Source organism: Strongylocentrotus purpuratus, unplaced genomic scaffold (assembly GCF_000002235.5).
Source record: "Strongylocentrotus purpuratus isolate Spur 01 unplaced genomic scaffold, Spur_5.0 spur5_contig_838, whole genome shotgun sequence".
Lineage (NCBI taxonomy): Eukaryota > Metazoa > Echinodermata > Echinoidea > Camarodonta > Strongylocentrotidae > Strongylocentrotus > Strongylocentrotus purpuratus.
Genome location: NW_022145544.1, coordinates 553588 through 567724, shown reverse-complemented (window position 1 = coordinate 567724; position 14137 = coordinate 553588). Strand labels below are relative to the sequence as shown.

Genomic DNA, 14137 nt, shown 5'->3' with positions numbered 1-14137 from the left:
ACATTGAGATTGTTATCATGATATCTCAAGAACCACTGGAGATTTAAACTTCAAACTTAGTGATAGTGTGTATCACTATAGGAAAACAATCTGATTACATTTTGGAGCACGTAGGTCAAAGGTAAAGGGTCATAGAGGTCAACTTATGAAATTCCATACATTGAGATTGTTATCATGATATCTCAAGAACCACTGGAGATGTAAAAACTTCAAACTTAAGGATAGTATGTATCACCATAGGAAGACGATCTGATTAGATTTTGGAGCACGTAGGTCAAAGGTCAAGGGTCACAGAGGTCAACTTATGAAATTCCATACATTGAGATTGTTATCATAATATCTCAAGAACCACTGGAGATTTAAACTTCAAACTTAATGATAGTGTGTATCACCATAGGAAGACAATCTGATTACATTTTGGAGCACGTAGGTCAAAGGTCAAAGGCCACAGCGCACATTATGAATGCAAAAACAGCTTGTGATCGCGTTATCTCAAGAACCGATTGATGGATTCATGCCAAAATTAGGTCATGTTTGTTACTTGCAGAGCCAATGAACTGAGTAGATTCTTGGTTCATAAGGTCAAAGGTCAAAGGTCATGGGCCCATTATGTATGCAAAAATAGCTTGTGAACGCATTCTCATTAGAACTGACAGATGGATTACTATTTAACTCAGAACATCTTGCAGAGCCAATGAACTGAGTAGATTTTATGGTCATGAGGTCAAAGATCAAAGGGTCATATATGTATATGAGAAATTGCTTGTAATCACAATATTCTGAGGACCTGTCAATGGATTACCATTGAACGTGAATTCAATTTTTTTTTTCTGTTTTGGTTTGTAAAATTGCTCTATAACGGAGGCATCATTTTCGACTGCGCGCAGTCGAATTCCATCTAGTTTTATCTGTTATCGGGAGCATAAAGTGGTCATCTCCCAAACAGTCACCCCGAAATCTGAAGCATTTTTTGCTTTCTTGATAGATTTAAAAAAAAAATGGGACCCCATATTTTACAAGATCCTGGAGTTGTCCTCTATAGAATGTATTCCTGAATATTCATAACAGCAAATGCAGCCATCACAATCATGAATATGATCTCTTTCTTCTACCCCGTGATATGTACTCAGCTGTCTGCAAATGTATTGGGTTTATAATTGATATATTTGTAATCTATCTGTTAGTGTTGCCATAGACAGGAACTCACACCTATGTTTTCTGATAGATTACAACCAAGTTAAAGGGATAGATCACCTACATATTCATGTTTTTACTTGTTATCGGTAGTTGTGCTGATTGAGTGTGTTAATGTAGTGGTTTATTCTGTAGCCGAGTAATAAGAAGCTAATTGTTTAATAATAAATTTGTGTACTGAAGTGTCTCAAAAAGGAACAGCAAATAGAGAAAATGGAGAGTAGGCACAGAGAGAGAGAGAGAGAGAGAGAGAGAGAGGGGGGGGGGGAGGGGGGGGGGGGGAGAGAAGGGGGGGGGAGAAGGGGGGCTGGAGTACAGGACAGAGAGGTTGCAATATAAAATACAAAATGATAAAGGAAAGTTACAAATACAGAAATAGATAAATTACTTTGTCGACCTTTGCCTCTAATAGCCCATATTGACATGACAGGATCCTAATGCCAGCAGGATAATAGCCCACTTAATTCTTTCTCAGCTTCAAGGGATTTACTAACTTTTCTGTCAAAATTATAACTACATGCGATCATAAAAGTACATTATCCCATTGTCATGCACACAACTAGAAATATTAGCATTTTGATTAAAAATAAATGAATATTGATCCAACCATGATCCAACACTCTACCACCTGTTAGGAGAATCAAGTGTCCTTCATCAGCAGTAATCCATTAACTTAGTGCTCAAACAATTAGGGTGTGATTGAGGTGTTACGGCAAGCTTGTGACAGATGATAGGATTAGCTAGCAAAGTTAAAGATTGTTAGTGAAAGAAACTGTCTGGAAGTCATTGGGAAAAGATTGATTAAGTAAATGCATAACAATTGATATGTACTGTGAGGTTTCAGAATAATTGTAATGAATTTTTTTGTTGACTCAATCGTTGTGGAAACACATGCACTGCATACTATGCATTGATGTTTGGACTACGCTCTTCAGCTATTTCTTGTCATATTTTGAATAATATGGCATTAAAAGAGCATTTCCTTTTTTTGGGGGGGGGGGGGGTCATTCTATTACCTACATGTATATGATTGATACTTTTCAAAAATGGGATACAAAGGAAGAGAATCCTCACGAACTATGTTCTCACCTTTACCGCTATGAACTCGACCTTCTCTTTAAGCTACCAATTAGACCCTTCTGATTCCCTCTTTTCATGTACAAATACAACAATTGCATTTAAATGGATTCCAATATGCGACTGTTGATTGCCAAACAGTCGCCGTACTATCAATCATGTGAATTTAGAATCTATTATCATGCAAATAGGCTGTATTGTAAATGATTTTGAACATATTCATGTTTAAGTGACTGCCAAAATGCAATTATAGAATGTTTTTCTAGCACTTTGTGTACGGCAAGGTTAATACAACAGGAACTTGATAGACTCATCAGAGAGGCCTATTCAATTGTAGTTAGAGGGAATAAGAGAGAAGAAGATGTATATGGAAGCTCTGAATTCTAACTATAAATGTGTGTGAAATTTATATTCCCCATAGAAATGCATGATCCTCTTGAAATTTGAACTAGATGATTTGTTCTTATGTTCTCTCAAAAGTTGTTTATTGCAATGAATTTATAAGAATAGGATACATAATCATAAATCAACCTTGCCCATAAAAGAAAATAATTTGATTACCAGGAATCCCAAGCTTAGCAAGAATTAGAATGACGCCAAAACTTGTAAAAATTGAAATAGGTCTTTGGGCAGAAAGCCAATCGCGATTCCCTATAGAGGTTTACCGTAGTTTTGAAGACCAGGCCAGTTAGTAGTATGTCCAACTCACCGCACACTGTCAACTGTAGTATTGCCCATTCATATCAGGATTTTGTTATTTCTGTGACAGCGTGCAGCATTTGAAGGTTTGTTCACTCCAGTCTCTTCTCTTTCAATTGTAAACAACATCTTTCTTATTTGTTTTCTTCCACGTGTGGACTGCCCCATTCAATTACATTTGTCACTTGTTCCCGTCAGAAAAGTGTAGCAGTTGGACTTTTTGTGATTCAATGAACTTTTGTCATTTCTCTAAAGGATTTTGGGTCGAGACAGAAAGAGAGAGATAGTCGGACAGAGAGGCAAATCAGGAACTTTATCTCTGTAGGGACCAGACTGCTATTGCTTTTGGTGTTTCCCTCGATCAAAAGCAGACATTTCTAATATATATCAGGTGAGTTGCATACTTGTATTGATCAGTCTCAGTAGAGGAGAAAATAGACAAAAATGGATCAAATGATTTATATTTGCAAAGGTCACACTTCAGAAAGCTGCAGAAGTCAACCTTGAAACCTGGTAATTCTCATTGAAAAAGGTAACACAATGGTCTCGTGCATGGTTTTTGGTTCGTCTGTATTTTAACAATGAGGATCGTGGAGAGGTTTTGATATTTGATAATGATCTCGTCGTTTCTCGTTATGGTCCTCCTTTGTCATGTTTTGAACACTGTAAAGTAAGACTGGTGTAGAGTAGTGCGTCAACGATAAATCATCTTTTCAGATCCAGAAAGGCATTAACTCTATGGTAAAGTATGGAAGTTAACACCCTTCTGGCTCCAAACATACAAGATATGCCTTCTACTGTTACGGGAAAGGTCTAATGAGTATCTACAGACACAGTTGTATCATTTCAAATGAGCATTCTAGAATAAAAAGCTTTTTTCAAGAAAATAATGCTTATTTTGTTGTTGGTTTTTTTGTCTGACTCTGTGACAAAAGGATGAGATATTATAAGCCTGAAGTATAAGTAATTTTTTTTTTTTTTTTGGGGGGGGGAGGGGATGGGGGGAGGGGAGGGGGTGGCATAGTGCACAGACCTCACCCCTCACCTTCCAGCAAATTCCAGTCTGTCACACCTTAAAGTCAATCTTAATACCAATGGAGAATGCATTTAGTATTTCTTTGTGTGATCCAAAGGAGAAAAATGTGAGATAATGAAAGACATAAAAATGAGAGAGGGAGAGGAATGTGTGGCCTGGAGGAAAGAAAGAATTGACACGGATTGTTTAAGTAAACTTGTGGAGTTGGAAGTCCTGATCCTCGTCACCTCGTCGTCACCTTTAAACATTCCTACCTATTCATGAACCTGGTAACAGAAGGAAAGGTTTATTTCACACCAGCATAGAGCTAAACAAATTGATGCCACCCCTGGGTAATCTGATATTCGCTCCAGTGACGAAAACTCTTATATTAGCAGTTAAATGACAAATTGTGGGAAGTGACATACATGTATATGTATTTTACAATAATCATGAAAAGATTAATTCAGAAAAATACACTATTTCTCATTTAAAGTAAGCATTATTGTTGTATTGAGTATGGAAAAGGTATATACCCTTACAAAGGAGAAGTGTTTGTCATTGTATTGTATAAGTGATCATTAAATCTGTCAACATTGTATGGTAAGGAGAGGAAAGAGTGAAATTATATCGGCTTTGAATTTGAATTAATGTAGTACAGATGAACCAAATTAGATAATTAAATCATTAAAACAAAATCAGTTTGATGGATGAGATCCAGGTTGAAAGATTTTCTGTCGGAAACTTTGATGATTCAGAGAGTTAAAGGCATTGTTTAACATTGTTAAGCATGGCCCTACCTGTTATCAGTGTCTGTGATATGTTGTTATATTGAAGCCCTAAAAAAATTGCGCTTCAAAATGATCATGACGTGCCTCAAAAAAGTAAAAATCTTTGAGTGACCGGTTTTACCATATTCATTTTCCCCAATAGACTTTAGTGCTATGAAAACCGTTAGGATAGCAAATTTTTAAATTTCAATTTCCAATCATAAATATCTTGATAATTAGACAGGCGATCGACTTGTAAATTTCATGGGGTTTCTGATTGACCTAAAGGTTTATAATTATCATTGCAGCATGAGCTAGATCCAGGATTTTGTTTTTGAATCTGAGACAAAGTTACCCAATCCCTTTAACGTTTGAAACTTTGATATGGTGTGAAAGAGCAGACTGATCATTTGCAGGTTGGGATATAAATTAAACCCCCCTCCAGGGAGTCGGTAGATAAGCATGGTTAGCAGCATGATATTAATAATCCTCCTTGGTTGCTAAGTGCCGTGCATGCTGGGGCAATATCCCGTACACCACTGCATATACACCTCGCAACTCGGCGAACTTGTCGATCATTCACATACACGTTACCGATATCTAAATTATTTCTTTTTTTCATGAGAAAAACGTTAAATTATTCATTTTTACATCATGCACATTGACGTGGTTGTATTGTGTGGCTGGATAATAATATCACATCAATGAATAATCGCCATTTGCTGCATATTCCTATATGCAGTGATTTGAAACGTACTATAAAATTTGGACGAAACAAATGATATCGTGAATAATTCCGTTTTTCGCAAGACTAACATTAAATTATTCATTTTTACATCATGCACATTGACGTGGTTGTATTGTGTGGCTGGATAATGATATATCACATAAATGAATAATCGCCATTTGCTGCATATTTCTATATGCAGTGATTTGAAACGTACTATAAACTTTGGACGAAAAAAAATGATATCGTGAATAATTTCGTTTTTCGCAAGACAAACGTTAAATTATTCATTTTTACAGCATGCACATTGATGTGGTTGCATTGTGTGGCTGGATAATAATATCAACAAAGTGAATAATTGCCATTTGCCGCATGCTTCTATATGCAGTGTTTTGAAACGTGCTCTAGATTTGGACAAAACAAATGAGGCTTCTAGTCATGAAGTAATATCTTTCTCTTTTTTATGGTTTCTTTTGACAAAAGGATGCATCAATTGGGCTACCATATGGTGTTTCTGAAAAGCTTGTAATTGTGAAGACTCACTCCCCATGAAAGCCATCAGGGAACTTCTATTAATCATCTTTGTCGTCTGAAAAATGTTTTTTGATCAGAAGGCGTTGACTCAATATTTGAATTAATAGTCAAATTATGTTTTCTCTCTCTCTCTTTCTGATGATAATAGAGAGTAATGAAGAAGAAAAAAAATCACGGAACCGCACAATGCAAAGCAATACTAAAAGTTGAATTTAGACCTTGAATGGGGAATATTTGTATGGAGCATAATTATCCACAAGACTGGTTTTGATTAATCAATGATGGGAAATTGAAAGTCAGAGAGATTTTACAGCCATACAACGTCAAGAAAAGAGAGAGACCGGGGAAATGAGAACCAGTAAAAGAGAGAAAGTGAGACATTAAAGAAGAGGGAGGGAGATAGAGAGAAAGGGGGAGGGAGAGAGAGAGAGAGAGAGAGAGAGAGTGAGTGAGGGGGGGGGGGTAGAATACAACATCAAGAAAAGAGAGACTGGGAAAATGAGAGCCAGTAAAAGAGAAAGTGAGACATTAAAGAAGAGGGAAGGAGATATTATAGAGAGAGAGAGAGATAGAGAGAGAGGGGAGAAGAGAGAATGAGAGTGTTTGTTATGAATAGTGTATCAATTCGTAATGAACACGTCAAGAAAGCAAAAGATGGACATATCAGAGACATGTTAGACAGATGAATAGTTTTCTTCACGTACTGGTCGAAGCTCATCAACAATTTGTTGTCTCACTGACACATACATTTGCCTGGATACTTGAAGTGTGGAGATACAAGGCTCTAACACAAATCATCTGCTCATGCCATGGCAGCTAGAAAACATAATTACTACTGCACGTTAATTTTTGTTGTGCCTCGATGACATAATCTCTCTTTAGCAGTTGTATCTGAACAAAAACTGTTCACAGCTTAGGCTTAACGACCTAATCCCTCACTAATGATCATCTCCTGGGTCTTCCCCCTTTCTAATACACAGCAAGGATTCTCATGTTTGCTGCCCCCACAGTGGCTGGCGTGGTGAGCGCCTGATCCTGCCCCTATGGCCCTCGCTTGAGGTCACATTGGAAAGCTCCTCGCCCATGCCAAGATTGATGGGGGAAGAAGAAGCAGAAGAAGAAACAGTATTGTCCTATTCCGCAAGCTGAGAAGAGCAGGTTGAATACATGTGTGCAGATTAACAGCGCTACTTAGTGGTGAGTACCTATTAGAATCCATGTTTCACCAAAACCTCTTTTTTCAAAAGGCCATGTCACTTAGTTTGTGAATAGTCTGCCTATATTGAAGGAAATGTGTCATGTATTGCCTGTTATGTTTGTTAAATGAGCATGATTGTCATTTACCGGTACTTTAAATGCCAGTCATTACTGCTGTATTACATTGTAGCTACGCAAATAAAAGGGCAGAATTGAAGGATACGTACCGTTCATTGCCAAATGTGAGATGGATTTTTTTTTCTTTGTTGCTTTTCTCTGTCATGAGCTGAAGGAAATCCGGGACAACTTTTTGAAATTCTCACCATTCAAACACAAAAGGAAGAGAAATGAATGAGGTAAAATGAAACAAAGATTTTTAAAAAGAAGTCATATCATAGAAGGATAACTATTTACTTATATTTTATAGATGTTCTTAAGTCATTAAACGGTAATTTTTATTCCTTAAAAGCTGACATTTTGTCATTGTGTGCGGAGAACCAGAGGGCATTCATTTCTACCAGTTTATAAACTTGATACATTTCTTGCTCTCATCAGATTTATATGAAGATGAATTTGGTTAATATTTCAGTTGGTTCCTCACAAAAGTTTTCCTGATGAAGATCAGTGTTTTAAAAAAAGAGGTGAACCGCAGTAGACATGATCGATGCTCTGGGAAATGAAACTTTCCAGCTGATATCTCACTCTTATAGACGAATATGTAACTTTTTTAAAGTGACAAATACCTTAAGCCACAGAATACCTTTTCCTTTGTCAGCATTATCTTTTGTTAAAGGTTTATTTTGTAACTCCATCACGCCCAGATATTCATCACCAGCAAACACTTTGCAAATTTGAATCTCCATTGAAAGGACTTCACTAAAGGACTTCACTTTAATAGCTATTCAGAGAGCAGCGCTTTTTGCTTTAGAAATCAAAGCATCTAAAGGGAAGAAATTCCTGCCATAGAATTTTTTCGCCATCAGCCAATTTGTCGTTGCAGCTAGAAGTGGTAATTTATTTTACTTTATTCGCTGCCTTTTCTGTTCAGCTGCACAAGTCTCTTGTATCATCTACTCATTAGGCCTGTTTTCATCGGCTCGAATAACCCGCTATTTTAACTATCCCAAACGCAAGTTATCCAGCTAAATTGCTTTTTCATCAGCCCGAGTTACAATTAGCGGGATTTTTGGTCGAGATAATCATCCCAAGATATTTTGGGCTAGTTTGCAAAATATCCCGCTATTTGTCCGGTGCGTCTTCACCACCCTGAAGACTCGCACTATGCGCGAATGCTGAGCAAAATATCTTGAGTTTGAGTTTCAAGTCTCAAGCTGATGAACACGCGATTAGTAACTTCGGGATCATTTCCCAAATAAGAAATAGCGGGATATTTGGCAATCTCGAGCTGATGATGACAGGCCTATGTACTCAATAGGAGAGGATGGACTGTCCTTGAAAAATGAGAGTTATCATTAGGTATGTCTTCATCATCAGCTCGAGATTGCCAAATAGCCTGCTATTTCTGATTTGGGAAATAATCCAGAAGTTACAAATCACGTTTTCATCAGCCCGAGACTTGACCTCGAAACTTGAAACTCAAGCTCGAGAAATTGGCTCTAGATATTTTGCTCAGCGTTCACGCATAGTGCGAGTCTTCGGGCTGGTGAGGATGCACCGGACAAATAGCGGGATATTTTGCAAACTAGCCCAAGATATCTTGGGATGATTATCTCGACCAAATATCCTACTAATTGCAACTTCGGGGTGATGAAGACGCAAAATAACTGGATAGTTGGCATTCGGGATAGTTAAAATAGCAGGTTATTTGGCAATCTCGTGCTGATGGGGACAGGCCTAGGTACTCAATAGGAGAGGATGGAGTGTCCTAGAGAAATAAGAGTTATCATTCAGGATGCATTGAAGACCGCCTTGTTGATGTTTTTCGTTTGATTTTTGATGTGTTTAGCTTGATTGATACGTAGTATCTGCTTATCCTCATGAATACATATTAGATTCAGGGAAAAGTTACATTGGTCTGATTCTGTAATAACATCATGACTCACAAGCTGGAGAGGTATAATAGGCATGTAAGAGAACAATTTGGTCATTATATTTCAGAATAATGATAATAATGGTTATAACACTAATATTGATAATAATGATACAAATAATAATTATACAATTATAATGATAATGATGACAATGATGATGGTGATGATGATGATGATGATGATGATGATGATGATGATGATGATGACGGTGATGATGATAAACCCTGGTTTTAAGACTTAGAATTCTTTTCCACACAAAGTGTGCACTATCTCCACTCTATTATCACCATGGCTTTATTGAGCAGAAAACAGAAGTAAAATACCATAAAATAGTGAATAACATAAACATATGGTATGCCTTTAGTCAAATTCATTAGTTCAATTTCATGATATCAAAACCTTGAAAATGTTTTGAGATGACAGAAGGAAATTAAGGCATGCTGCCATATTTTCTGAATTACAGAGATAGTGTGACATATTGGATGATTTGTAGACATGGAATGAATAAGGGTACCTGCTGTGACAATTGAATTCTAGGTTAGCCTACATGTATATCACAGCATGAGAGATATCATATATAGAGTAGTCTACACGATCAGACTCGAATTAAATGATTTAAAGGAAAATGGAAATGAAATTTAGAAATGTTTCAAAATGTCAAGGATTATCATATGTCTGCATGTATGCTATTTCTGAAACTATAATTACCGTTGTCTTTATACTGTTTTTTGACAGATGAAGGGTTTGTGCTAGGTTATTCATTAATAATTTGTTACATCACCATTTTTCATTTGAATATTCAGTATGTGTTCATGGTTCCAAGACTAGTATATTTCTTTTCATTCAGAATTGAGATTTTGATGGCTGTTTGTGCAATCTTTCTAAAACATGACTGAGAATGCTACTTTCATTTCGGATATAACCTGTTTTAAATGTAAAGTCTATTTATTTCTCAAATATTTGTTTTCTTTCAACTTGTGACTGAATAAAATATGTCAGGAATCACTTTCCTTGTTTGATTTGTAAAGTGATATCAGTTTGAATTATAAACTGTTTAAATGCAGAGAGTAGAATCTAAACCAACAAATTCCCCCTTTTAAAGCAAATGGATTTTCCTATTTGCATTTTACAATAAGTTCCTCGTACACAATGCATGATTTCATAACTTTATTGAATCATATTTGCATGGTTACCAGGTTCTCACCTACGTCTACATATCAGGAAACAAAGGAATATGCCGATGATGAGTCTGTAGGAGGACGATGAAGTGCACTGTGATGTCATAGATTATCCCGGTTACCTAGCAACCCCTCATCACTCCATCTATCCCTTCAATGGATATTAGGATGGGGGCACTCGGTTGCTTGACACCAAGACTCCTGAAGTCATCTCACACAATGACGAGGATGGTGCTCTTACTCCTCCTGGTGTGCGTTATGGGCGGGGCTGGCTCGGTCTCCATCACCGTGGGAACGTACAACATCTGGAATGTCATGTTCAACTGGGATGTCCGCAAGCACCACATTGCTGAAATGGTAAGACAAATTTCCAGCAAGTAAATTTTGAAGAATTTTCTTTTAATTTTTGTATATACTGTATATAAACATTTTTTTTTTAGGGGGCTGGGGGGTGGGGGAGTCTTGTAAGTTATGAGATAGACAATTTTTACATGATATATGGGAGCCAGGGGTGCTAGGAGCCCTCCCCCCTTTTTTTGTTTCAATTTTTTTTTAGTTGTTTGTCCGAGATCCTCCTGTAGAGGGTGCTGTAAAATATGCTTTATGTGTGCTTTTTAAGCAAATTTTTAAGGGAAAAGACACCCTAAAACATGAGCCCCCTCCCTATCCTCCTATTAGTCGCTTGTCACTGTTGAACAGTTTTGTAGTAACTAGGCACCCCTCCAAACCACCAGGTTATTGAGAAGATCTCTCAGTTTAGTTAAAGGGATCCGGTAACTTTGTCTCAGATTCTGAAACAAAATTCTGGATTTAGCTCATGATGCAATGATAATTATAAACCTTTAGGTCAGTCAGGAACCCCATGACTTTTACAAGCCGATCGCCTGCCTGATTATCAAGATATTTATGATTGGAATTACAAATTTTGAAAACCGTTCGCCTGACGGTTTTCATACCACTACAGTCTATTGGGGAAAACGAGTATGGTAAAACCGGTCACTCAAAGATTTTTACTTTTTTGAGGCACTTCTTGATCATTTTGAAGCACAATTTTTTTAGGGCTTCAATATTACACCATATCACAGACACTGATAACACGTAGGGCCGTGTATCTCAGATTTAACATTGTTACACGATCTCTTTAAACAGAAATGAAGCAAATTCTTTTAAATGAGCTCTGAATGGCTATCCTTTTGGTGTACACACATGCAGTGGTGTAGACATTTGAAGAAAAGAAATTGATGGTATATATGATTCTTTTTCTTTCTCTATGGATGACCGTGAGCCATTCTGTTGGCTGAGAACCTAGCTGTCTTCCTCTAACTCCCTGATGTACAAATATACAGAGATGAATGATTTGGCCTAGATAGATAAGAGCTTTTTATTTAGTTTGACATTCCCCTTATGAATGAACATCCTGCGTAAAATGCTCCCATTAAAATGAGCTGAAAAATGCTTCCATTAAAATGAGCTGAAAAATGCATCCATTAAAATGTGCTGAAAAATTCTTTCATCTAGGAGCTTCTTTTCATACGAAAATGAGACATTTCCATTCTGAAACTCTTATTACCCTATAAGATAGAATTTGATTTTGATATAACATACAGTTTCCATTAACCCCTGCTAAACTTAACTCAGGCACAGTATTCAACTGGGTACATGTTAGGAAAACATTGAATACAGTCATGTTAATCCCAGCTGCATCTCAGTGAAACTTCTTCCAATATAGCTTATAATGTACAAGGTCCCTCACAATCGCAAAATTGCTCTTGACTTTGTTATTTTCGGGATCACCTGCTATCAATTTTCCATGCTTAGTACAACGAGGCACTAAAAGATATCCCTGCGAACTGTTTTCCGAAATGATATTTCTTGAGAGTTGGAGGTTTCGACCCCGGGGACTGTGGGTTGCTGCTTAGCTATTGTCATAGATATCATATAATGCCCCGAGGCTGTTGGAGGAATGAGTTCGACTCTCGTTAGCTGATTGAAGTGATGATAATTGGCTTCTCGAGGATTCTTACGGTGATCTTCGGTTGTGGGGAGTGATGTTAGGTCCTCGGTGATGATGCAAGAGAAGTCTAGGGTAGACAGAACACTAGGTCACTGCCTTCCTCTCGGCTTATCAAGATCTCTGATTGAAAGTGGAAATCTGTGTGTGTGTGCGCGCGTGTGATCTGTTTGTGATGTCAGACATGTATGTTCTTGTATTCTATTTTTGTCTTTTCCTAAGTGACAGTGGTTAGGATGGGAATTTTTTATTTGATCACTATCTCTTTGATGAGTAAATTGAAAACATGCTCATCATATTATGTTACTTCACGATTCAAAGGGAGTGATTTGACTTTATTTTCAAACAATTCTTTTGTTCCTTTTAGCAACTAAAAATACAAGGAGATGGACAGGAGGCGGGGGGGGGGGGGGGGGGGGGGGGGGAGGGAGAGTGAGAGAGAGAAAAGAAAAACAGCAAATGGGAGGGAGGGAGGGAGAGAGAGAGAGAGAGAGGGGAGGGACTCGAGGGAGGCAGGCAGGCAGGAGGCAGGGTGGGAGGCAGGGAGAATTAAAAAAAAAAAGTGAGAAAAGAATAAAAGATAGTAGGAGAAATTGGAGAGAGGATAGATCCAGAGAGTTTAAGAAACTAGAAAACTATTTGAAATTCTGTCTTTAGGACAGATCTTTTTTTGTTTCCATCAAAAGGATCAATATATAACAAAATGTCAACTGCCAAAAATATAAGAGAGATCTCCTTTTTATCACATCATTTTGTGCATGTGTGCAAAAAGATATGGCATTGATTGATATGAATTATAGCTGCTATTGTTAAATCCCTTCATAACTTGCATTATCTGTTGTTGTAATGTGTACATCTGCCATTAATCAAACAGTACTGGTCCAAACTTCCTCATTCAATTTCCTTTATTCAAGCATTGCCTGGCTGTCTGCCCTTTAGTAAAAAGAGAAAGAGTATTATATATTCATGTGTTAGCTATCTCTGTCACACCTCTCCTGTAGTCCTAATTGAGTCAGTAGATCTGTAAAATATCATGAAATATGACCTACTTTCTTTTATACTCGCTGGGTTTTATATGCTCAATAGTGAGAATTGACAATCTATGATGAGTACATGGTAGTGGTTTCGGTCACAATTTGATGAAAATGTTTCTATACGTGGTGCTTCTATACTCTATAGTTGTCTAGGACCAAAATAAACAGTCGGCTGTCTTCACTTACATGTAAGTTAAAGAGCTGACGACAAGATATTTGGAATTATTTTTCTTCCATTTTGTTGTTGTGGGATTTATGGATTCTACCTGTATCTCTTGGATTGTCAACACGAAGCATGTAATTTTGCAATAATGCATGCATTCAAGACCAACATTTTAGGTGGTTGATTGCTGCCTTTACAGATGTATCCAAAATTTACAAATCAATTTAATAGGAGCTAATGTGATCACTATGACCTTTTACCAACATTATTCACTACCTTTAAAATAATGTGTATTACTTCAAGCTTCCGTACATGCTTCCTCTCTCCCACAACATAGCTTGGCATTATGCCTTTCATGTGGTCGTGGGCTATTTTGTAGCAAAAGTTTATATCACATCTACGGAAATTATCCCAGAAAGCTTTGGTAGTGCTGCTATAGGGGGCAGGGGTATGTGCCCCTAATCAAAAGGTGTAAAAGAAGAAAAAA

General features: G+C 37.2%; 1 protein-coding gene across 1 annotated transcript in view; it reads left to right on the top strand.

Moving 5' to 3' along the window:
- Window positions 1–6999: 6999 nt before the first annotated feature.
- The window catches only part of LOC100889507, a 45154-nt gene continuing 38016 nt past the window's right edge, over window positions 7000–14137 (top strand). Inside the window, exons 1-2 of the mRNA XM_011662651.2 lie at window positions 7000–7213; window positions 10461–10799. Of these exons, the coding sequence (XP_011660953.2) occupies window positions 10599–10799 (201 nt within the window). The 5' untranslated portion in view covers window positions 7000–7213; window positions 10461–10598. The remainder of the gene's footprint in view (window positions 7214–10460; window positions 10800–14137) is intronic.